This window comes from Microcaecilia unicolor, chromosome 9, assembly GCF_901765095.1.
Source record: "Microcaecilia unicolor chromosome 9, aMicUni1.1, whole genome shotgun sequence".
Lineage (NCBI taxonomy): Eukaryota > Metazoa > Chordata > Amphibia > Gymnophiona > Siphonopidae > Microcaecilia > Microcaecilia unicolor.
The window spans coordinates 123,632,634-123,659,665 of NC_044039.1; the positions used below are offsets into that span (position 1 = coordinate 123,632,634).

At 44.3% G+C, this 27,032-nt stretch overlaps 1 protein-coding gene across 1 annotated transcript in view; it reads right to left on the minus strand.

The window, feature by feature from the left end:
* Positions 1 to 27,032, minus strand: part of PLEKHH1 (pleckstrin homology, MyTH4 and FERM domain containing H1) — a 274,731-nt gene that overhangs the window by 210,458 nt on the left and 37,241 nt on the right. The window contains exon 2 of the mRNA XM_030215194.1: positions 4,251 to 4,418. Coding sequence (XP_030071054.1) covers positions 4,251 to 4,376 — 126 coding nt within the window. The 5' untranslated portion in view covers positions 4,377 to 4,418. The remainder of the gene's footprint in view (positions 1 to 4,250; positions 4,419 to 27,032) is intronic.

Sequence of the window (27,032 nt, forward strand, 5' to 3'; positions counted from 1 at the left end):
TACGGTTAGGAACGTAAGGAAAGATGAGGGTAGAGAGGTAAGGAGGGGCTGCAGATCGAGTGCATTTGTAGGTTAGTAGGAGAAGCTTGAACTGTATGCGGTATCTGATCGGAAGCCAGTGAACTGACTTGAGGGAGAGGGGTGATATGAGTATATCGGTCAAGGCGGAAGATAAGATGTGCAGCAGAGTTCTGAACGGACTGAAGGGGGGATAGATGGCTAAGTGGGAGGCCAGTGAGGAGTAGGTTGCAGTAGTCCACAATTCCAGGAATAACATGTATAGAATGTTTGTACGTTTGGGAAGCTTGCCAGGTGCCATTGGCCTGGATTGTCCGCTGTCGTGGACAGGATTCTGGGCTCGATGGACCCTTGGTCTTTTCCCAGCATGGCATTACTTATGTACTAGTCAAGGCGAGAGGTAATGAAAGAGTGGATGAGAGTTCGGGTGGTGTGCTCAGAGAAAAGGGCGAATTTTGCTAATGTTATAGAGGAAGAAGCGACAGGTCTTGGCTATCTGCTGGATATGCGCAGAGAAGGAGAGGGAGGAGTTGAAGATGACACTGAGGTTGCGGGCAGATGAGACGGGGACGATGAGGGTGTTATCAACTGAGATAGAGAGTGAAGGGAGAGGAGAAGTTGGCTTAGGTGGGAAGACAAGAAGTTCGGTCTTGGCCATGTTCAGTTTCAGGTAGCGGTTGGACATCCAGGCAGCAATGTCGGATAAGCAGGCCGATACTTTGGCCTGGGTTTCTGCAGTGATGTCTGGTGTGGAGAGTTAAGCTGGGTGTCGTCAGCATAAAGATGATAGTGGAAACCATGAGATGAGATCAGGGAGCCCAGGGAAGAGGTGTAGATTGAAAAAAGAAGGGGTCCAAGGACAGATCCCTGAGGAACTCCAACAGAGAGCGGGATAGGGGTGGAGGACGAACCATGAGAGTGTACTCTGAAGATACGATGGGAGAGATAAGAGGAGAACCAGGAGAGGACAGAGCCCTGGAACCCAAAAGAGGACAGTGTGTCAAGAAGTAAGTTGTGATTGACAGTGTCAAAAGCGACAGATAGGTCGAGGAGAATGAGGATGGAGTAGTGACCTTTGGATTTGGAGAGGAACAGGTCATTGCAGACTTTAGATAGTGCCATTTTAGACTTAGCCAGTTAAGGGGTCCTTTTACAAAGGCGCACTAGCGTTTTTAGTGTGCGCTAAAAATAAGCATGTGCTAAACGCTAGAGACACCCATATATTCCTATGGGCGTCGCTAGCATTTAGCATGCACTAATCATTAGTGCGTGCTAAAAATGCTACTGCGCCTTTGTAAAAGACCTCCTAAGTGCGATATTCTGCACTTAACCAGCTAAGAAGAACCGCATAAAGATAGGACTGTGTTTTATGCTGTCCTATTTATGCAGTTATCTTAGCCGGTTAAATGCTGACTCCACCCCTACATAAGCCACACAATAGCCGGTTTTTGATTTGGCGCTAATCGGGCATTTTCAGTGGTACTATCCAATTAAGTGCCACTGAATATGTCCAGTTAGCTCCGGACAAGCGACTTAAACTGGCAGGAGCTGTTTCTGGCCATTTAAACTGCTTTGAATATTGACCCCTACATAAATAACATAGAGGGGCATAATTGAACGGCGCCGGCCAAATAGCTGGCTGGCCATCTTCGGGGCCGGCGACATAAGTGGGTGGAGCCAATCGTATTTTCGAAAAAGATGGCCGGCCATCTTTTTCTTTGCTAATACGGTTGGGCCCGGCCAAATGTCAGAGTTCACCGGGTTTGAGATGGCTGGCATCAGTTTTCGGCCATAATGGAAAATAATGCTGGCGATCTCAAACCCGGCCAAATCCAAGGCATTTGGTCGTGGCAGGAGCCAGCATTTGTAGTGCACTGGCCCCCCCTCAAATGCCAGGACACCAACCGGGCACCCTAGGGGGCACTTCTAAAAATTTAAAAAAAAAAAAAAAAAGCTCCCAGGTGCACAGCTCCCTTCCCTTCGTTGTTTAGCCCCCCAAATCCCCCCCCAAACCCACTCCCCACAACTCTACACCATTACCATAGCCCTAAGGGGTGAAGGGGGCACCTACATGTGGGTACAGTGGGTTTTGGGTGGCTTTTGGAGGGCTCCCATTTACCACCACAAGTGTAACAGGTAGGGGGGGATGGGCCTGGGTCCACCTGTCTGAAGTGCACTGCACCCACTAAAAACTGCTCCAGGGACTTGCATACTGCTATCAGGGAGCTGGGTATGACATTTGAGGCTGGTGACCACTGGGGGAGTAAGGGGAGGTCATCCCCGATTCCCTCCGGTGGTCATTTGGTCAGTTGGGGCTCCTTTTTGAAGCTTGGTCGTAAAAAAAAAGGGACCAGGTAAAGCCGGCGAAATGCTCATCAAGCCTGGCTTTTTTTTCCCATTATCAGGCGAAGCCGGCCATCTCGTGAGCATGCCCCCATCCCGCCTTCACTACCCTACCGACACTCCTCCTTGATGTTTCGCCAGCTCCGCGACGGAAAGCAGTTGAACCCGGCCAAAATTGGCTTTCGATTATACCAATTTGGTTGGGTTCAGGAGATCGCCGGCCATCTCCCGATTTGTGTCGGAAGATGGCCGGCGATCACTTTCGAAAATTTGCTGGATAGGCTCCCAAAACTAGCCCCAATAGTGCAGAAATGTCCTTACATAAATTTACAACTGCTCCAAAGAAGGTATAAATGTGTACATAGATTCTACGTGTGTACCTGAATATTTTACAAAATATGAGCATATATTGCATCTCTGCCTCTGTTCTGCCAAAGCAATGCCTCTGGGGATGCCTGCACAAAAATAAGCACATTCTTTCTGTGTGCCTACATTTTACATGTGTATATGGTTGCACATAAATCACTCATTTTATTTTCTCGCTCAGGGCCATAATGCTGTGGTTATCCAATTCGATCTATCATGCGCTTTCGATCTAGTAGACCATAATCTTCTACTTACTAGACTGAGTGAATTGGGTATCACAGGGATCACCTTATCTTGGTTTAAGGATTTTTTTTTTTTTTTTACTTCCTGTAATTACATATTTCAGAAGGACAGAGAATTGTAATCTAATTGGAACCTTGGTTGTGTAATTCTTCATTATTTAGGGGTATGTTTACTAAGGTGCGTTAGTGTTTTAAATGCACCTTTAAAGTTAAGGCGTGTTAAACGTTAATGTGCCAATACATTCCTATGTGCACATCAGCGTTTAATGCATGTCAACAATTAACGTACGTTAAAAACGCTAACACGCCTATAGTGCACCTTAGTAAACACAGCCCTTGATATCTTACTCCAACCTTTAGGTAGACTCCTGGAACAACTTGATATTCCTTATTTCAAATATGCAGGTGATATTACTCTATTACTGCCAATATCTCAAGAATGGCATGATACTTTGAGAACAGTTACTAAGTGTGTATCATTGACTGTTCAATCTCAAACTTAATTGCGATAAAACTAAACTTTTATGGTTAGGCCCTTTTTCTGTTGGTTTTCCTCAGGGCTTTAACATAGCCTCAGATTCATCTAAAATATTAGGGGTTGAAGTAGATAGTTTGTTATCTTTTTCTCATCATATTCAAATTTTGGTGCGTAAATGTTTTTCCTTATTAAAAATAAATTGAGAACTATTTGTAAATTTTTTGATAGTGCAAATTTCAGATTGCTGGTCCATCTAGATTAGACTATTGCAATGTTATTTATGTAGGATGTTCAAAATGTGGCATCTCAATTGATTTTCTCAGCCTTTAGATTTGATTCGATAACCATGTTGCTTGTGGAGTTGCATTGCCTTCCGGTCGAGGCAAGGTCCCAATTTAAATTGTGTATCATCATTTTTAAGATCTTGATTGGTTTGGCCCCCTCTTACTTATCTGACCGGGCGATTCTTCTCCATAAAAGCTCTATTGGTAAAACTAGAAATCAAATGTTGCTGCTATTTCCGACAGTTAAAGGGGTGAAATTACGTAGAATCTTTACTCTGTCTACACATTATCAAGCATCAACAGTTTGGAACTCGCTGCCAGTATATCACAGACTAAATGTTTTTTTGTCACCATCTTAAAACTTGTTTTTTAAAGAAATACCTAGTATAGCTGGGGTGGGGGGTTTTTTTTTTTTGGGGGGGGGGGAGGTTTGCCTTATCTGCTAATGTAATTCTTGAACGTATTGTGTTGAACCTCTTAAAATTGTAATCCGCACTGAACTAATAGCAACAGCTTTACCTTCTCTGCCAATAGCTCACGAATCTTGCCAGCTTGAAGGCGGAATTTAAAGAGCTGTGTCTCCAGTGTGAGGCAGCGTTTCTGCCAGTCCATACAGCCACTGTTCTCCATGAGCAGCTCCTCCATGGTGGAACCCTTTGTCTCTCTTTCTAGGTCCTTTAAAAGGCCCTGGAAATCAAGATAAGGAAAACATTAAATGGTTATACCAGACCACACTATGTAATCACTGACCAACTGCATTTCAAAGGAGCTTCCCTTAGGTCTGAAGCATTCAAGATTTTTCAACAGTTGTTTATACGATCAGAAATTCATGTGTGTGGACCACATTATTATTATTATTTTTTTTTATAGTGGGGCCATATAATCAGAAATCCATATATGTGTGGGCTGTATGATCAGGAATCCATGTTTGTTTGTGTGGCATATTTAGCCTGTTATGACATACTCATCAAAATCTGTGAATCTCTTCTGAAATTGTGACTTCACATCTACCAAACGGGTCTGCAATTCTTCAAAATCATGTATGCTAGCTAACTAGGAAAAAATGACATTTTTTAAAAACTAAATATCACAAGCAGACCACATCCTGAGTTCAGGACACATGTAGAAGTCCCTGTTTCGTGAAGCTTACATAGCAATATAGGAAATGATGGAAGAGAAAGACCAACATGGCCCATCCAGTCTGCCCAGAAAAGTGGCCAGGGTTGTACCTGCAGCATTATGTGGGTTATCCTCCCTCCCTTTGTCTTTAGTGCTGCTTTTAACTCCTAACCCTTATTCACTTGTTCAGAACCCTTATTTTATCATCCACACTTTAATATTTTCTTATCTCTTGTTTGTCCCGTTTGTCTGTCCTAATTAGTTTGTAAGCTCTGTATAGCAGGGACTGTCTCTTCATGTTCAAGTGTACAGCGCTGCGTACTCTAGTAGCGCTATAGAAATGATAAGTAGTAGTAGTGCTGTAACTGATGCTCAGTGCAATCCATTCCCCTCTATGCCTCTGTCCTTATTACTTTAAAATGTGAAATAGAGGTAGACCGAATTTCAGTTTCACCTTCAGTGCTGATACTGGCCCAAAATCCAGATCTGGTTTTGTTTTAGATTCTTCCAAAAATGCCAGAGCATGTTCGTTAGAAACTGAAACTGTGAAGCCCACAGCCCCCTCTCCTCCCATCCCATAACCACACATAGACCCAATCCCTTCTTCCAGAATCACATGTAAGCCCGAGTCCCCTCCCCCCCCAGGCCTACTGTATTGTTTGTAGTCTGGAGGAAGCAGGAGCAATCTGCAGTCATACCTACCATATCAGCTACAATCTCAAAATAGCTGCCAGGACCTCCCAAGGCAGTCTTGCAACACTGCCATGGGAGGTCTCAGCAGCCATTTTGTCAGTGGAGCTGGCAAGGGCAGGAGCAACTAGAAATCATTCCTGACCCTTCTAGACCACCTACTATACGGTAGGCCTGGCGAGGGGAGGGGTGTTCTGGCCTATGTATCAGTGCAGTCAGTAGGAGAAGGGGAAAGGTGTCAGACTTGTGAGTTCTTGTACCAAGTAAAGCGCTGCTGAGCCCGGTACTTGGACCAGGTTCTGCTTGGCGGCCAGACAACCCCGGGTTTCACCTGCGCTGACCGCCATTCCCCAGAGGTTGAACCCCTAGGTGCGGGCGGCCTGCAGGACTTACGGGACGGAGCTGGAAGAGGGGTGGTGAACATATTGGCCAGACAGGCAGCAGGCAGGGGAGAAATCCAGGTGCAGGCAATGTCAATAGGCAAACAACAGGCAAAAGAGTAATCCAGTTACAGGCAAAGTCAGTAGGCAGGCAGCAGGTCAAGAGAGTAATCCAGGTACAGGCAAAGTCAGTAGGCAGGCAGCAGGTCAAGAGAGTAATCCAGGTACAGGCAAAGTCAGTAGGCAGGCAGCAGGCAAGAGAGTAATCCAGGCACAGGTAAAGTCAGCAACGAGGGACAAAGTAGAGAAGAAGCAAACTACTGAGCAAGTAACACCTACCAAAGTAGAAGCCGAAGCACAGAATCCAGGAAGAGCTCAGCTGATAAAGTGCTGGTGTCTGACATCAGAAGGAATCAGCAGGAAGAAGGAGACCAGCCATAGGACAAGAGCAGGGGAAGGAGGAACCGGAAGACTGAGAGAAGCAAGGGAAGCCAGGCAGAGAAAGAGCAGAGACAGGTGCGTGGAAGCAAAGCAATCAAGGAGCCTGGAAGCCAGGCGCAGAGAGAGAGCAGACCCAAGTGCATGGAAGCAAAACAATCAAGGAGCCTGCAGCCAGAGAAGAACTACACACAAATGGCTCAGGGCTGTGCCAGTCAAGTGTGTGTGTCCACGGGACCCCACGCAGCCCGAGGATGCCGCTTGCGTTGAGGTAGGGGACATGACAGAAGGGTATACTCCTGTTCAAGGTGGGGAGCAGGAAGGGGGGAGGGAGGGGGCTGTTCCCATTCTTAGGCCAGGCCAGTTTGTTTTGGTTTCAGCTAAAGCCAAAGTGGCAAATTTCAGCTGCAGATTCGGTTTTGGTCAAAACTGCAAAAACTGTTTTTGGTCACCCTCTAGTGTGAAAGTTATTTAAGTTTTATTGTGAGTGGAAATTAACAATGCATTTATTCTATCTTCATGCCATATAGGGAACCTCTGTGTTTATCCCATGCCCTTTTGAATTCTATCACTGTTTTCGACCCCACCACTTCCCGCAGAAGAGCAATCTAATAAAGACAGACAAGAAGTCCAGACAAAACATTGGAGAAGGACCATTGATTAAAAGTGCAAGGTCAACCAAAGGAGTGAGGCCTCTTGAGAGTGGAAACATACAAAGAAGCAGCCTGTTGATAAATTAAAGAGGCCTTGCGCAAAGCAATAGACAAATACAAACTTGGGAACAACTGGGGTAAACTGTAAGTCTCGGAGCTAAGACAGTGCTACTTGAATACAAGAACCACCTTTAATTAGAAAATCAGTATGAATACAGGTGCACTAGAAAAATAAACCATTGGATGGATGAAGGGATCCCCCCAGACACAAGTTTCCTATTAAATCCTGAGAATTGTGGGTGTGGATATGTGGAAGTAAGGGTCTACAAGCAATTTTTGGCGATACCTTTTTGTTGAACTAACCTATACAGCGGCATTGTTTCCTCTATGACCTGATGGAAAGAGAGTAACTCTGGAAAGCCCATTTATGTTAGTCCAGCAAAAAAGTACCTACAACTTGCTTGATGACCCCTATTTCCTTTTAAAAAGTTGCACATTTTTTATTTATTGCAATTTAACAAAATGTTCATGGGCAAATAACGCTTGCAAAGAAAAAAAATGAGCAGAGAAAGGTATGACACAGAAGGAAAAATAACAGTATCAAAAAGAAGAGTTCCTTTAGACCACTGGATGTAGGGAAAGGAGTAGAAAATTAAGGAAATATAAAGGAAAAAAAATAATAAAAGAAATGCTATTAAGCATGGTATACAGCACACATTACCTCATTGCAGCCTAACCATTATCACCCATATCACCAGTTGATGTGGAAGTAACTGGATTCAGTAGTTATTTATTATCAAGAAAATTCTGATCTGGGACATGGAAAATATAACTAACCCCAAATAGCTTACCAAACACTTACAGGAGTATCTATGGAAAAGAAAAAGAAGCGCCTAAGCTCCATGTGTCTTCATGCATAGCTAAAAACTTTGGGGTCCTTTTACTAAGGTGTGCCGAAAAATGGCCTATGCTGTTGTAGGTGCGTGTATTGGACATGTGCAGGTCCATTTTTTAGTGCACCTCCGAAAAAGGCCCTTTTTTTTGGCCAAAAACGGATGTGCGGCAAAATAAAAATTGGCTTGTGTCCATTTTGTGCCTGAGACCTTACCACCACCCACTGACTTAGCGGTAAGGTCTCACGTGTTAACCGGGCAGTTAGCGCGTATGCTGCCAATTATCGCCCCGGTTAGTGCCACATGGTAGAAAATAAAAAATATTTTCTGCCGCACATAGTGGACGCACGTAAAAAATGGAATTACCGCTCGAGGCACGGGGTAGCCGGGCGGTAGTTCCACATTGACGTGTGTTGGCTGCACATAGGTGCCTACCCGCCTTAGTATAAGGGCCCCTTTGTGAATTCTAAAGTCTTGTCTCCCCACTATGTATCTTCCCACACCATACCAGGGCCCCCCGATTCTCAGAACCTAACGCCGGTGTTCGAGCTGATTAGCGCTAGACTAGCGCTGGCGTCAATCTGCACAGAATGCTCACAGGGCTTTAGCAGAAGAAACAACGCGTGCACCAAAGATGGCTGCAAATTGTATTTAAATGTAGTCAAGTGGATGTTAATGTGGTTATTTGCTATGCCCTCCCAATGCTCAGAAAACAGTGCACAAACAAACCCTGCTCTTACTGCTGGAAACCTACCGCCAGCTCAGAGCTGGAGATTGGGGGGGGGGGGCAGTTGAAGAGAGGATTTATTATGATTTTCTGTTTAAAATATGCTGGTTTTGATTCATTTTGGAAGAGGAAAAAAGCCCGTGCAAGTCTCTAAGTGCCGGTACTGAGAAACAAATGTGTGCGAGTCCCAGCAAACCCGAAAGTGAAAGCACACATTGGCGCCTGTTTTCTGCACTTAAATATAAAGGGGCCGATATTCGGACTAAGGGAGCTAGCCAGGCTAACTCCTGCGGTCAATGCTAAACCTGGGTATTCAATGCCGGGACATTTCCAGTGACCAGCATTAGAATATAACAACATAACATAAGAACATAAGAATAGCTATACTGGGTCAGACCAAAGGTCCATCTAGCCCAGTACCCTGTTTTCAGCAGTGGTCAATCCAGGTCACATGTACCTGCCAGAAACCAAATTAGTAGCAACATTCCATGCTACAATCTCAGGGCAAGCAGTGTTCTCCCCCATGTCCATCTCAATAAAAGACTATAGACTTTTCCTCCAGGAACTTGTCCAAACCTTTTTTAAACCCAGATACGTTAACCTCTGTTACTACATCTTCAGCAACAAGTTCCAGAGCTTAACTATTCTTTGAGTGAAAAAATACTTCCTCCTATTTGTTTTAAAAGTATTTCCATGCAATTTCATTGAGTGTCCCCTGGTCTTTGTACTTTTTGAATGAGTGAAAAACTGATTTACCTCTATTCGTTCTACACCACTCAGGATTTTATAGACCTCAGTCATATCTCCCATCAGCCATCTCTTTTCCAAGATGAAGAGCCCTAACCTCTTTAGCCTTTCCTCATATATGAGGAGTTCCATCCTCTTTATCACTTTGGTTGCTCTTCTTTGAACCTTTTCTAATTCTTTTATATCTTTTTTGAGATACGGTGACCAGAACTGAACACAATACTCAAGGTGACGTCTCACCATGGAGTGATATAGTATTCTTGGTCTTATTTACCATCCCTTTCCTAATAATACTTCATGTCTGGCACTCCTGTACAGGGACAGGAATACATGTGTACTGTCCCTGGAGGGGGTAATACACTTATGGTTTCTTTTGGCACCTACGGACCAGTATACAAACTATGAATTCCCATAGACTTTTCAAAGCGCTCACTGTGTTCTGCAACCCATGTGTGAAAGCCAGCCCTTAATTGGAGGAGGGAGAAAGGACATTTCTTTTCATTTGCTAATTTTTAAATCCAGGGGGCTAGAATGGCCCTTTCTTTAGATACTGTGAACTCTGAAGTGATCAGCATACAATGGGATAACTGTCTTTATGCATGACAGCCAGATTAGGTCAAAGATGCGGCTATAAGGGTGTGTGTGGGGGTGGGGTGGGGGGAGAGGAGTGACTCCCATTCATTATCTTGCCGAAATGCACAGACCTAGCGCTCAACCTGCATTTTGCTGCCTGGAAAGAAGGCTGTGAACTTGTGAAGTCTTGCAAAACAATAATCATAGATTTATGAACGGGCTATGTGTTTATGAACAGATTTCTTAAAATCAAGTTATCCGTAAAGTGACTGTGATTCTATTCTGGTGACATTACAATCTACCAGTTATATCACAGTAGTGTTTGAAAACAGCCTAATGTTTTCACACAAAGTGGAGGGTGCTCATAGACACAATGTGAAACCATTGGTAAACTTACAATTTTTTTTATTTTATTTTACAAAAATAACTTGAATGCAGGAGCTCATGGGTATGATTCTGGAAGTCTGAAACTAATCTGGAAAAATAAAAGACAGCAAAAATGAGGTGTTTCCCCGCAATAATTTGCCAGGAAATGGGGGAGGGGGAGGGGGACTGTTCTCTGTAACAGTGAAAGTTTTTGCACATCTGTGCTCCAGGCATCTGGGATGGAAGTTTTCATTCTTCACTTTTTCCACTTTTCCTGCTTCTCTGCTTCTCGGCTCATCAAAATGTCATGGCCTTGGCTGTAACTCCGGGCTTCCTGAGATCCCAACAACAAATGGTGCCTCAAAGGCACTTGTTTATTTGGGTTAAATGAGCCAGAACAATTTAAACAAAAACATTTTTTCACAAGAACCCTTGAATCGGCTACACTGGAGGTTGGGAATCTCACAGAAAAGAGTTCTGCTTACTCCTCTTTCAAATCTCTTTATGGGAACTGTTTCAATAGTCTTCAGACTTGCAGGTGATATACAAGAAATTAAGTAAATATTCTATGAATGATGTGGTGCCTTGCTGAGAGAAATTATGCAGCCTTTTCATGAACTGGGCACCAAAAATGATTGATATAGATCAGAATAAACCCTACGTTGTGAGCCCACTAGGGACAGAGGGGCTGATGCTCAAACGTACCACCAGTGTTAACACACGGTTAACACCAAGGGCCCTGTTTACTAAGGTGCACTAGCGTTTTTAGCGCGTTCTAAAAATTAGCGTGTGCTATGTAGACACTCATTGGAATATTATGGGCATCTACACGGTTAGCGCGCGCTAATGCTTAGCGTGCACTAAAAATGCTAGCACACCTCTAGTGCGGCTTAGTAAACAGGGCACCAAGTTTGCACACGTTATCATGCGCTGAATGTTCAGAGGGCACAAGCGCTGGCGTTAACGTGTAAAGATGGCCACAGACTGCATTGAAATGTATGGTAATAAGGTCAGTAATTATTCCATTGCGATGCACAGAAAGAAATGATGGCCTATAACGCTGGAAATTTTTCTCCAGGTCAGGGGCAGCATAGAAGGTTTTGAGAAGATTTCTTGTCAAGTTTTTACATTGAACTGCTGGTTTTATCTTCTTTTACAAGCGGAAGACGCCTAGTTTCCTTTATAGAATAGTGCATAACCAGATATACCGTATTTTTCGGACTATAAGACGCACCGGACCATAAGATGCACCTAGGTTTTAGAGGAGGGAAATAGGAAAAAATTTTTTTTCCTTTTTCCCTCCTCTAAAACCTAGGTGCTCCGGTGCGTCTTGTCCGAGTTTTGGATCGCCGTCTCCTACTTACGCGATGCCATGTTCCCTGGTGGTCTAGTGACGTCGGGGCAGCAAAGAGCCCCCTCTTTCCTGCCCATCGCGCTGCTCTCCGTGCTCCTGACTGCTTCCTGACGGTCTCGGCGAGATTCAAAATGGCCACCGAGAATCTCCAGGGAACATGGCATCGCGTAAGTAGGGGACGGCGATCCAAAACTCGCTACCTTCGGACTATAAGACGCACCCCCCATTTTCCTCCCAAATTTTGGGGGAAAAAAGTGCGTCTTATAGTCCGAAAAATACGGTATATGGGTGTATGTGGTTAAGCATGACCACTTACGCCAATTATACAACTTTTGTGAAAGGGCCCCTTAGTGTATACTAGTAAAAAAGCCCCGTTTCTGATGCAAATGAAACGGGGCTAGCAAGGTTTTCTTCTGTGTGCATGTGGGAGTGTGTGTGTCCCTGCCCTCTGCCGTCTCTCCCTTCCCCTCTGCTCTCTGTCCCCTCCCCCCTCAGGGTCAGTCCTTCAGTCTTAAGTTTCCTGCTGTGCTGTGTTTGTGTTACAGAGATAGTGAGGGCTTCTGCCCTCTCTCCCCTCCCCCCTCTGAGTCCTTCACTGTTACATAGAGAGCGATTTGATTTTGTGCTTTGTTGTGTTTTCCTTCACTGTTTGTGTTACAGAGAGAGCGAGGGCGGGGCAGACACTCATGGGGAAACCGGATATCTCTCCCCCTTCACACTTCCGGCTGGAGGCTTCATTTAGAACGTTGGTGGTGCCTTTTATATATAGAGATTTGCAAAGGGGGTATACCCAGGAGTGGAGCATGGGTGGGACTCCTACTTATATGTGTAACTTCACAAAATATTGCACACTACATGGGTAGCTGCCACTTTAAGGGGTCCTTTTACTAAGGTGTGCTGATAAATGGCTTGCAGTAGGCACGGGTTTGGGGCATACACCGATCCATTTTTTAGTGTGCCTGTAAAAAAGGTCTTTTTTTTTTAACAAAAATGGACGTGCAGCAAAATGAAAATTGCCGCGCATCTATTTTGGGTCTGAGACCTTACCGCCAGCCATTGACCTGGCGGTAAAGACTCACACGGTAACCGGGCAGTAATGACCTACACATGCCAAATGTCACTTGGCGCGTGTCCGTTATGCGTGCTCAAAAAAATATATATTTTTCATACGCGCATATCGGACTCATGCCAAAAAATGAAATTACCACAAGAACCGCGTGGTAGTCTGGCAGAAACTCCATTTTGACGAACTCTGAGCATGTGTAGACGCTTACGTGGCTAAGTAAAAGCACCCCTAAGGCACTTGTACATACACTAGCTCTGTGGCTGACATAACTATGTGCCTCAAAGTGCATTAAAACTAGGCATCTAGGTTCCGTTATAGAATAGGCTCCTGCCATGCCCTTGGGGCACCTAAATGTAGCCATCCAGTTGAAGAATTGCCCTCTAAGTGCTTTTGTTGCTAATGCTATATGGCACATCATGGACTAAATTCTATATATGGACGAAAAAAAAAAACCCGGTGCTGAAAAAAGTGCTATAAGCTAAGCTAAAAGGTGAGGTTTATAGAATAGTGCTTATGTGTGGGAATTGCGCTGAACTTTAGCCACGGCCGTTTGCACCAACTGAATTGTGGTGCACATGTACGCACCTGCATTAGGCGCATATCCCCCTTATTCTGTAACAACGTGTGTTAATTGTAGGAATGCCCCTGTTGCGCCCATGACCTTACCATTTCCATGCCCCCTTTTTCAGATCACACGCAAATGCTAATTAAATATAATTAGTACCAATAATTGCTTGTGAAAAAGCCAATGATTGGCACTATTTAGCTTGTCATCCAATGAAATTGAACACACAAATTGGGCATGTATCCAAATTTACAGGCACAATTTTTGGCAACTTTTATAGAATTAGGAGCATATGGCTTTTCTTCATCAATAGCTTCTTTCTTGTCACCCTCCCGTAAAGACTATGTTTATTGGTTAACCTTGAAATTACTGAACGCTTGGAGGACAATTCTAGAACTTGGTACCCCCAGTTTGGCGCAGTGATGCTGCATACTGAGCGTTAATTCTATAAAAGTATCTGTGCGCCAAAATGCCATTATAGAATACTAGTTTAAACCTGAATTGGTGTACCTAAATTTAGGCACGACAATTTATGCCAATGGCAGGCATAAGCATGTGCACCTAAGTGCATTATGCAAACTCCCAAATTCTGTATATGGTGCCTAGAGTTGCGCACATTAAATTGGGCACACACCCAATTTACACACGTAACTTAATTGAATAATGAGTTAATCAGTGCTGATAAATGGCAGGTTAACAACCAATTATCAGCACTAATTGGGCATAATTGGGAGTTAGAAGCACATCAGATATGTGCCTATATTGTTGTGTGCATATCAGACGTGGGCCAAACTTCAATCATGCATAACGGCATTCCTGAGATTTGCATGCATAAATCTGGAATTTTGCCTAAATGTAGCAGGCCTAATTCCAGAAGCCTACATTTAGATGCAGCTTTGCGCTGTGTGATTCTATAAAGGATACATACCCCTTATAGAATCACGCTAGGTGTGTTTTTTGGTGCCAAAAATAGAATTTGGCTCAAGGTGCTTAGCTTATAGTTTTCTGTAAGTTCTTCATTCTATGTTCGAATTTACTATACAACTGAGTACAGAACTAAGCAGTTTACAGACTAAACATAGCAGGAAAGGATCTCTAAAAATAAAGACTGGAAAGCATAACAACCAGCCTAGGTTAAGTGGAAGTGACAGAAAGAAGGAAGGGGGACAGAGGAGGGGAGCAAGATAAAAATCTAGTAATTGCTACCATTCACTACTGTCCACCAAAGGTTTGCCTAAACAGCCAGGTCTTAATAATAACTTTAAATTTGGATAGGGATTGTTCAGCTTTAATTTCTTTTTTTTTTTTTTCAAACTACAACAGACAACTTTATTTATAAAGTTTAGTTTTTCATGGTTTCATTTCATTTTCTTGCAAACCTAGGTAACCCATGGATCGCAGCATCACATGAACTTTAATTTCTAATGGAAGACTCTTCCAGGATGCCGGGGCAAGAAAATAAAAGACACCATGTCTAGGGATCTCATACTGAGCTAATCTTGGACAGTGTAGAACCATGCAATGGTCATTCAAGAAACACAACATGCGGGAAGGGGAGTAGGGCGTGGTGAGGAAAGGTAAGGAGTGAAACCTATATGAAAGGCCTGAAAAGCTAAAAAGATCTTATATTGAACCCAATAAGTGATTAGTAGTCAGTGGTGATCTTTACGCAGATGGAAAATGCTATCACAATTCCTGATATGGCAAAGTGTTCTGATGGCAGTGTTTTGCGCTGTTTGAAGTTTCTTAATGGAAGCCTAAGTAATCCTGGCAAAAATGATATTACAGTAATCAATTTTTGACATAAATAAAGAGAGAATGAGACTACAGAAAGCATCATGTGAAAAATTTGTGGATTGTTCGAAGCTGTCTAAGGGTGACAAAACAGGATTTAACAAGGGAGGATACGTGTGCTGAAATAGTGAGCTGAGACACACCCATGCCCCTCCCATGCTCCACCCACAATTATGCCTCTTGCAGTTACTCACTATAGCACTGGATTGGAGGTTTTTTCAGCCAATGAAAAGTCCACCCCATGAGTCATATGAAGGATGTATTTTGACCGGGGCTACAGAGGCTTTTTCCTCCATTATTCACACAGTATTATTACCACATTGTTTCCAAACCACTTTCATTTATTTAAGACCTTTATATTCCATATGATCTAAACAATGCTCAGCCCTTCCCCCAGTCTCAGCTAGAGTCTTATTTAGCTCTTTTTTAAAGTAATCATAGGATTCACAGCGACCTTCCTCAGTTTCCTTTAATAGTGTCATAAACACAGTGAAATTTTACTGCAGCTTCCCCCCCCCCCCCCCCATCCTATAACACTGAATAACTGTATCCTGAAGTTCTTTCAGCAGCTCTATCCATTTTCAGAATGTTTAGACCTTTACTTCAAATTCACTTCACCCAGGAAAAACTGAATCAGCTCAACTACTGTACCATACTGTAAGTGGACACAGATGGGCTCTGTGCAACTTCAATGGAGCTAATTTGGTGTGAAACGACTTTTTGGTTTATTATTCTTTTTGAATAATTCTATAATTGTTCTTTCATCCTGAAAACAGGGTATATTGTATAGATCACTGAATCAAATTCCTACTTTAATAAATATTGAATTGTAATTCTGAGACAGCAGAATGTGAAAAACATACAAGGGTTTGAAGATTAGAGCATTATATTACATGCTTAACATGTGGAGGACTATAATTTCACCTCCTTTTCTTCCTGCCACAATAGGCACACTCTTTTGTATAATGTACACAGGATGAAATACCTGGGAACTAGCTTAATATCTAAATTGTATAGTAAATGATTCAAGGGAATAAACATTGGGCTAAACCCAGTACCTCTCCACTCTTGTCTCTCCCTATGCCCCCCCTCGGGTACTCCATTCTGTGGATAAATCTCTTTTGTCTGTCCCTTTCTCCTCTACTGCTAATTCTAGACTCCGTTCGTTTTATCTCGCTGCACCTCACGCCTGGAATAGACTTCCCGAGCCTATATGTCTAGCCCCGTCTTTGGCCATTTTCAAATCCAGGCTAAAAGCCCACCTATTTAACGCTGCTTTTGACTCCTAACCACTACTCACTTGCCCTGTACCCTATATCCCCACCTCTTTAATTCCCTCACCTCTTAGTTGTTCTGTCTGTTTGCCTGTCCTATTTAGATTGCGAGCTCTTTGAGCAGGGACTGTCTTTTTCGTGTATGGTGTACAGCGCTGCGTATGCCTTGTAGCGCTATAGAAGTGATAAGTAGTAGTAGTAGTAGTAAACCTCTCGGAGTGTCCCAGTGTTTCAGAAATCACGACACAATTCTGAGACTGAACTAAACATTTTTATTAGCACATTTGGACTGCAGCTAGTGCAGATCCTCTCATGTTTCCTTAGTCTACCCATGTATGCATGGACCCTGAGGGGGTCTTTTACTTACGCATGCTGGCGTTTTTAGCACGCGATAGAAATAGGCATGCACTAAATGCTAAAGACGCCAATGTATTCCTATGGGCGTCTTTAGCATTTAGCATGCGCTATAAAATGCCAGTGCGCCTAATTAAAAGACCCCCTGAGCCTCTAACCCCTGGAAGCTTATCATGCTATTCCCAAAATCTGGGGTGCAGTCTACACAGACATGAAGTACAAACAAACACATTACAGGCCCAGTCTCAGAGAGACAAGAAAATGACCTTTTTTGCTTTGAGTTTTTACTCTCCTCCCTCTAGATCTCAACTATCGCAGTTGTAGTCCTTGGTATACGGCCAAAGATTGGGAGCTTTTTTTCCAAACCCAATATATGTGCATCATGAATTCCATCCATAGGCATTGCTGTAGTACAATGACAGTGAATCCTGCCTCCAGAAGGCTATAGATGTGCCTGTCTGCAGTATCCTTGGCTGCTTTCAGCCTGGACAGCACACATTTCTCTAGACACTACCACTCACTTGCTATTCTCCTCTTGTCACAATCCAGCCTTCATGATACAAAGCACTGAAACACAAATCTCTCCGTAGTTAGGCCTCACATGGAAACGACAGGAAACTGTCCGATCAGCAAAATTCCATAGTAATGAATTCGTCACTGAATTCCGTCGGCTTCCATTGCAACATGTTAGTCTGAAAGATCAGATGCCTGTACCTTTTCTGGGGATGTACTACCAGTAAATTCCAGAGGTTTCCAAGGGGTTATGTGAGCTGCTGGATTGCTTAAACATTCATTAGCAAGTGTTAGCCAGAAGAAACCACAGACTTCTTTGAGAATGTGATAGCTGCCATGTATTATAGAATTCACTAGATTCTGTTCATTTGGGGGGGGGGGGGGGGTGTTCATAAATGTCTATGGGACTACAATAGCTAACGATCAAGAGAGATCTCTGTAGAGATTTAATGTGGGTAAGTAATGCATCTATGATAGGCACACACACACACACATCCCAAATACCATTTTATCCGAAAGGAAATTAGATTTAAAAAAAACCCAGTGTAAATAAATGATAAAGAACACAAGTAATTTGATAAATGGATATAAATGGATTTACACTTAAACTTAACGCGTGAGGGAAAAAAATCTGATAAACTTCAATATTTGTTCAGCAGTAATCCTTATGGTAGCTGATGAAGATTTTGAAATGTTTTAGGGCAGTAGTGAAAACCTGAATGTTCTATATGAATTTTCAGAATCCTTAGGAGAAGCCATACTGCTGATAATATACATAGATAGGTACCATAAGTGACCGCATTCATTATAACCTCCTCATGTGAGGAGGTTATAAGGAATGCAGTCAATTAAGTACAATTTTATTATATATATATATATATTTGTTTGTTGCATTTGTACCCCACATTTCCCCACCTATTTGCAGGCTCAATGTGGCTTACATAGTACCGTGAGGCGTTAGCCACCTCCGGTGATGAAACAAATACAGAGTGATGTTATAGAGAAATGAGATGTATGTGTTACAGACACATTAGAAAATTAAGAAAAGAAGAGTTAAATAATGTTCGTTGCAAGTTATTGTTTTATTGTGTAGTTGTGTTCGGCACTTAAGTTGGATCCGTAGGGTATGCCTTTTCGAACAAAATGGTCTTTAGTGATTTCTGGAAGTTGAGGTGGTCTTCAGTTGTTTTTATGGCCTTTGGTAATGCATTCCATAGTTGTGTGCTTACATAGGAGAAACTGGATCCTTAAATTGATTTGTACTTGAGTCCTTTGCAGCTAGGGTGGTGAAGATTTAGGTATGTTCGTGATGTTCTAATTGTGTTTCTGGTTGGCAGGTCTATGAGGTCAAATCATATAACCCGGGGCTTCTCCATAGATAATCTTGTGGACCATGGTGCAGATTTTGAAAGTAATATACGTTCTTTAATTGGGAGCCAATGCAGTTTTTCTCGTAGGGGTTTGGCGCTGTCGAATCACGATTTTCCGAATATAAGCCTGGCTGCTGTGTTTTGAGCAGTTTGTAGTTTCTTTATGAGTTGTTCTTTGCATCCCACATAGAGTCTATTGCAATAGTCAGCATGGCTTAATACCATTGATTGTATCAGGTTGCAGAAAGTTGCCCTCGGCAAGAATGGTTTCACGCGTTTAAGTTTCCACATTGAGTGGAGCATTTTCTTGATTGTGGAGTTAACTTGGGTCTCGAGTGTGAGGTTTCGGTCGATTGTGACTCCAAGGATTTTCAGGCTATCTGAAATGGGGAGGGCGTAATCTGGGGTGACTACGTTTGTGGGTCTATTCGTGTTGTATTGGGATGAGAGGATGAGGCAGTGTGTTTTTTCTGTATTGAGTTTTAGTTGAAATGCGTTTGCCCATGAGTTCATGATATGGAAGCCGAGGTTGATTTCGTTGGTGATTTCTGTCAGATCATGTTTGAAAGGGATGTATATTGTGACGCCGTCTGCATAGATGAATGTGTTAAGGCCCTGAGTGGATAAGGACTTGGCTAATGGGGTCATCATTAAGTTGAAAAGGATCGGTGATAATGGTGATCCTTGAGGTACTCCGCAGTTTGCCTTCCAAGGTGATGATATACTAGAGTTTACTTTCACTTGGTATGTTCTGGTGGTTAGGAAACCCTTGATCCAACTGAGTATAGTTCCGCCTATCCCGAAGTAGTCTAGTAGTCTTAGTAGTATACTATGGTTTACCATGTCGAATGCACTAGACAGGTCAAATTGGAGGAGAAGTATGCTTTTGCCTGTTGCTATTTCCTTGCTATATATATATATATATATATATATATATATATAATTTCAGAATCTTTATCCTGCAGGGCATATAAGAGTTTAGACGGTAACAATTAAAACATGCGAAAGAGTACCATACACAAACTACATACAAAAATACAATTTCATAACAATACATGAGTCACACAATACCATTAAAAAGGCCAAAACTTTCAGCCTTTTACAAAAGTTACACAGATTTTAATTCACTCTGTAAAATATCAGACAAGCTAGTCCAGCATTCGAGTTGCAATAGAAAACGTACATGCTTTCCAAATACTTTCCTACCTATCAAGCAATCTGTAAGGACAGCACACTCAACAAATTACTATCTTGGGAATGAAGTACCCACCCCAGCTGACAGAATATCAACTGTGCCACCAATTTTAAAACATTACACGTTAAAAGTGTCAATTTAAACCGGTACAATCTGAAATAGAAGAAAGAATCTTATCAATTCGATGCAGAGAGACATGTGAAAAATCAGACCACATAACCTCCCCTGGAGGATATAGCTATAACTATACCTGGATCTATATATGCCCAGATTCTATATATTGTGCCTAATATTCTGCGCCGAAATCCAAGCGTATTCTGTAACAATGCACGTAACTTAATTGGCTTAACAAGCCAAACAGTGTTGTTAACAGCACTTAAGCAATAATGAGCACTAATTGGCAATAATTAGAATTTATGTGAATAACTTGCTAAGCGTATTCTGTAATGCACTGTGCCAAAATTCTAATGAGCGCAGGTAAAAAGGGATGCGAGTATGGGCGGGGAAAAGGGCATTTCAACAGCATTCCAAAATTTACACACATTGTTACAGAATATGGTTCTCTGCGCCTAAATCTATGTGCCAGGATTTACACCATGTCTTCATTGGTGTAAATGGAAGTGCGTAGTTTTAGGTGCTGGGATGCTAAGCATATTCTATATACCACACTTAAATCTGCTTAGGTGGAAATGTTTTCCACGAGGAATTTATAGGCGCCATATATAGAATCACCCCCATAATGTTGTCATAATTCATGGTGGTACATTCCAACCTATAACTCATGAGGTAGATTCAGCATGCGGCAGTGAGCAGTTCTTTAACCACCATTGGCATTATCCCCAGGTTTGTGCGGTCAGCTACGTTTTATGCAGTTAAGTGTGATATTCAGCACTTAACTGCCTAAGCGACACTGCATAAAGACAGGACTGAATATGTGGTCCAACTTGGTCGCTTAACTGTATGAGTGCTGACTCCATAAAATAGCTGGCTTTCATTTTAGTGGTCTGTGGTGATATTCTGCAGCACTAACTGGTTACTTGCCCCTGAATAATCAACAGATAGCCCCACATAAGCGATTTAACTGGCCAGGAGTCATTTCTGGCTGGTTAAATCATTTTGAATATCAACCCCTAAATTATTATGTTTTAAACTTCAGACCGTGACTTTTCTCTCCTCTCGGGACCTGGATGATGCCCGGCCCAGCACTGGCTGCTTTCTATTCCTGGAGCAAAGCAGGGGATATGTGGGCCCCCACTACTCTCCCTCGCCTACCAGAGCACAGAGATGAGACCCCCAAATATTCACAAACTCTCTGTTCCCTGACTCAATAGGAGGTTATTCTCCCAACCCCCTGTCACTGACCACATCCACATGACAGATGAACCCAACACATTGTATGTCAGCCATTTTTACAGCAGCTGCAATGACAGGTGCCATTTAACGCGGAAAGATATTGCAGCTTTTCAAATTCTTCATTGTCTAGGTTTGAAGACACTAAGGTCTAATGATATGCTGAGGAGTTTATCCCAAGATTGCTGAAGTTATCCGGGTCTTGCTGCGTTCGAGTAAGTGGAACCGACATTTCGGCCATCGTGCTATGGCTTTCTTCAGGGTATGCTGAAGAAAGCCAAAGCACAATAGCTAAAATGTCAGTTCCACTTACTCAAACATGGCAAAACTCAGACTAATGGAACAATCATGATGCCAACTGCAGAAGCCTAAGAGAACAGAGTTTATCTCATTTTCCCCCTCAATCAATAGCAGGTTGTCTTATTACGCATGTAAGTTATAGCCAGTGCTTTTTTTGTAGAAAAAAAGGTGCCGGTACTCATTATGGGCGGGGTCACCACATATGGCTCCACCCCTATGATAGCCACACCCACATTAACCACACCCCCTATACCAGCCATGGCGCATATAAATCCACCTTTTTACAGATTAACTGGCTGTGCTGCAGCTCTGTCTGTACATTTTAGACTTAGCAGCTCTGTCTCTGAATCTCCCCCACAAATTCAAACTTAGTGGGTGTGACCTGATTCTCTGTTAGAGGGGCAGCCTTCTATACCAGTTTTTCTTGAGAAATCCACCTTTTTACAGATTAACTGGCTGTGCTGCAGCTCTGTCTGTACATTTTAGACTTAGACCCCTCCCACCCACCCCTAGGGTGATAGATAGGTCTTATATACCCTCCCAAGCAACCTAATCTGCCTGCAGATAACTGCTCTGTCTCTGTGTTCAGGCTCTTCACCTCCTTTCCTCCCACATTTTTCAAACATAGTGGGTGTGACTTGTTCTTACTGGGCAGTGCCTACCTACCTGCTGCCTACCATTCCAGTTTTAAGCCTCTAATCCAGCTCTGCCGTTCTATCTATCGCTTAACACCTCAGTCACTACATATATACCCGTAACACCTCAGTTACTACTTATGGCCCCTTTACACATTCTCTTCCTTGCCCTGTCCCTTCCTAATCTTTTTCCCCTCCCCCTACCGCTGTCTACCACTGGAACTCACTGCCCACCCATGTCCTCTCCCATCTTGCTCACTACTGCAATACCCTACTCACCCCCGTCCCTCACCACCTCACCATCTCTCCTGTCCCCCTCTCAACCTTCAACACTTCCTTCCTGCCATTAACCCATCCCCATTCCTCCTAAGCGCATCCCGTCTTCGTCGCCTTCGTCGCCCTACCTCCCCCACCCTCCTCCGCACTCTCTTGCTCCTCCTCCTGCTATCCGCAGGAGACATCAATCCCAATCCAGGTCCCCCACACCTGTCCTCGTCCTATCCATGCAAACGTTTCCGGGATGTCTCCAATCTCATATCTATTCCCCTCCTCCCCCCCTCTTCCCTCCCCTTCTCATGTGCACTGTGGAATGCCCACTCGGTCTGCAACAAACTTCCCTTCACCCACGATCTCTTCATCTCTCATTCCCTTCACCTGCTTGCCCTAACTGAAACCTGGCTCTCCCCTGACGACTCTGCCTCAGTTGCGGCTCTATGCCATGGAGGCTATCTCTTCTCCCATACTCCCCGCCTAGTTGGCCGTGGAGGAGGCGTCGGGTTACTACTCTCGCCCTCCTGTAGCTTCCAACCCCTCCTCCTACCACAGTCTCACTGCTTCTCATCCTTTGAAGTCCACTCCATCCGTCTATTCTACCCGTTGCCACTCAGAGTGGCAGTCATTTACCGCCCCCCTGATAAATCCCTCCCTTCCTTCCTCACCGACTTCGATGCCTGGCTTTCTGTTTTTCTTGAACCCTCATCTCCATCCCTCATTCTCGGAGACTTCAACATACACGTTGATGACCTGTCCAACTCTCACGCTTCTAAGTTCCTCACTCTAACATCCTCCTTCAACCTCCAGCTATGTTCCACCACCCCTACTCACCGTGATGGCCATTGCCTTGACCTCGTCCTCTCCTCTTCCGGCTCACCCTCCAATTTCCACACCTCAGCTCTTCCTGTCTCTGATCATCACCTGATCACCTTCACACTTCTTCACCCTCCCCCTCAGCCCCGCCCAACATTAACCACTACTTCCAGGAATCTCCAGATTATTGACCCTCCCATCTTATCATCTAGTATTTCTAATCTCCTCCCCTCCATCATGTCCTCCGAGTCTGTTGACGAGGCTGTCTCCGCTTACAATGCCACTCTCTCCTCTGCTCTGGACACCCTTGCACCATCCACCTCCCGTCCCACAAGGCGTACTAATCCCCAGCCCTGGCTGACCCCTTGCATCCGTTACCTTCGCTCCTGCGCCCGATCTGCTGAACGCCTCTGGAGGAAATCTCGCACCCATTCAGATTTCCTTCACTACAAATTCATGCTATCCTCCTTCCACTCCTCACTATTCCTTGCCAAACAGGACTATTACACCCAATTGACTAATTCTCTCAGCTCTAACCCTCGTCGTCTCTTCGCCACCCTTAACTCCCTCCTCAAAGTGCCCTCCGCTCCCACCCCCCCGTCACTCTCTCCTCAATCACTGGCTGACTACTTCCGCGACAAGGTGCAAAAGATCAACCTTGAGTTCACTACCAAGCCACCTCCTCCTCTTCACCCTTCAACCCTCTCCCTCAACCAACCAACCCAGACCTCCTTCTCCTCCTTTCCTGATATCTCCGAGGAGGAAACCGCCTGCCTTCTTTCCTCCTCAAAATGCACCACTTGTTCCTCTGATCCCATCCCCACCAACTTACTTAACACCATCTCTCCTACTATCACCCCATCCATCTGTCATATCCTCAACCTCTCTCTCTCCACTGCAACTGTCCCCGACACCTTCAAGCATGCTGTAGTCACGCCACTCCTCAAAAAACCATCACTAGACCCTACCTGTCCCTCCAACTACCGCCCCATCTCCCTCATACCCTTCCTCTCCAAGACACTTGAGCGCGCAGTCCACAGCCGCTGCCTTGATTTTCTCTCCTCTCATGCCATCCTTGATCCGCTTCAATCCGGTTTTCGCCCTCTTCACTCGACAGAAACAGCACTTTCTAAAGTCTGTAATGACCTGTTCCTTGCCAAATCCAGAGGCCACTACTCCATCCTCATCCTCCTGGATCTATCCGCCGCCTTTGACACTGTCAATCATGACTTACTTCTTGCCACACTGTCCTCATTTGGGTTCCAGGGCTCTGTCCTCTCCTGGTTCTCCTCCTATCTCTCCCACCGCACCTTCAAAGTTCACTCTCATGGATCTTCCTCCACCCCCATCCCCTTATCTGTTGGTGTTCCCCAGGGATCAGTCCTTGGACCCCTTCTCTTCTCAATCTACACCTCTTCCCTGGGCTCCCTGATCTCATCTCATGGTTTCCAGTATCATCTCTATGCTGATGACACCCAACTGTATCTCTCCACACCAGACATCACCGCGGAGACCCAGGCAAAGGTATCGGCCTGCTTATCCGACATTGCTGCCTGGATGTCCAACCGCCACCTGAAACTGAACATGTCCAAGACCGAGCTTATCGTCTTTCCACCAAAACCCACTTCTCCTCTTCCTCCACTTTCTATCTCAGTTGATAACACCCTCATCCTCCCCGTCTCATCTGCCCGCAACCTCGGAGTCATCTTTGACTCCTCTCTCTCCTTCTCTGCGCATATCCAGCAGATAGCCAAGACCTGTCGCTTCTTCCTCTTTAACATCAGCAAAATTCGCCCTTTCCTCTCTGAACACACCACCCGAACTCTCGTCCACGCTCTCATTACCTCTCGCATGGACTACTGCAACTTACTCCTCACCGGCCTCCCACTTAGCCATCTATCCCCCCTTCAGTCTGTTCAGAACTCTGCTGCACGTCTCATATTCCGCCAGAACCGATATACTCATATCACCCCTCTCCTCAGGTCACTTCACTGGCTTCCGATCGGATACCGCATTCAATTCAAGCTTCTCCTTCTTACCTACAAATGCACTCAGTCTGCTGCCCCTCACTACCTCTCTACCCTCATTTCCCCTTACGTTCCCGCCCGTAACCTCCGTTCACAGGATAAATCCCTCCTCTCAGTACCCTTCTCCACCACCGCCAACTCCAGGCTCCGCTCATTCTGCCTCGCCTCACCCTATGCTTGGAACAACCTTCCTGAACCCTTACGCCAAGCCCCCTCCCTGCCCGTCTTCAAGTCTTTGCTTAAAGCCCACCTCTTCAATGCTGCGTTCGGCACCTAACCCTTACCGTTCAGTGAATCCAGACTGCCCCAATTTGACTGCCCCTATCGGACCGACCGTTCACTTGTCTATTAGATTGTAAGCTCTTTGAGCAGGGACTGTCTCTCTTTGTTAAATTGTACAGCGCTGCGTAACCCTAGTAGCGCTCTAGAAATGTTAAGTAGTAGTAGTAGTAGTAAACAAACATCATTGAAAATATTACAGTACTATAGGAGAAAAAAATAACGTGATTTGCTAAGTAGTAGCAGTAAATAAGACAGCCAATGTAAATTCTCAAATTGGACATATTACAAACACTAAAATGAAAATAAAATGATTTTTTTCTACCTTTGTTGTCTGGTGACTGTTTTTCTTTCCATATTGGTCCCAGTCTGTGATTCTCCTTTCCTTTGTTTTCGCTTAACTCTTCTGTGCCATTTGTCATTTTTTGTCTCCTTTTTCTTTGCTTTCTTCAATATTTTTCAGGCTCTCTCTCTGTCCAGATTTAATTCATTCTTACTATCCATTCTTTAATTTCCTTCATCTACCCGTGGCTTTTCATCTTTTCCTCACCCTTGTTCTCCCCATGCCCCTTCCTCTTATTCTCCAATCTTTCTCTATTCCCCTTTTCCATCCAGCAGCTCTGCTTTCTCTCCCCATCCTTCCAGTGTCTCCCCTATTTTTCTGCATTCTTCCATCCAGCGTCTTCCCTCTTTCTCTCCCTATCCTTCCGTTTTCCCTCTCTCTCTCCCCCATCCTTCCATTTTTCCCTCTCTCTCTCTCCCCATCCTTCCATCTGTTTTCCCCCTCTCTCCCCATCCTTCCATCTGTTTTCCCTCTCTCTTTCCCCATCCTTCCATCTGTTTTTCCCTCTCTCCCCAATCCTTCCATCTGTGTTTTTCCCTCTCTCTCCCCATCCTTCCATCTGTTTTTCCCCTCTCCCCAATACTTCCATCTCTTTTTCCCTCTCTCTCCCCATCCTTCCATCTGTTTTCCCCCTCTCTCTCCCCAATCCTTCCCTCTGTTTTTTCCCTCTTTCTCTCTCTCCCCAATCCTTCCCTCTGTTGTTTTCCCTCTCTCTCTCTCTCCCCAATCCTTCCCTCTGTTGGTTTCCCTCTTTCTCTCTCTCCCCAATCCTTCCCTCTGTTGTTTTCCCTCTTTCTCTCTCTCCCCAATCCTTCCCTCTGTTGTTTTCCCTCTTTCTCTCTCCCCCCAATCCTTCCCTCTGTTGTTTTCCCTCTCTCTCTCTCCCCAAACCTTCCCTCTGTTGGTTTCCCTCTTTCTATCTCTCCCCAATCCTTCCCTCTGTTGTTTTCCCTCTCTCTCTCTCTCCCCAATCCTTCCCTCTGTTGTTTTCCCTCTCTCTCTCTCCCCAATCCTTCCCTCTGTTGTTTTCCCTCTCTCTCTCTCTCTCTCCCCAATCCTTCCCTCTGTTGGTTTCCCTCTTTCTCTCTCTCCCCAATCCTTCCCTCTGTTGGTTTCCCTCTTTCTGTCTCTCCCCAATCCTTCCTCTGTTGGTTTCCCTCTTTCTCTCTCTCCCCCCAATCCTTCCTCTGTTGGTTTCCCTCTTTCTCCC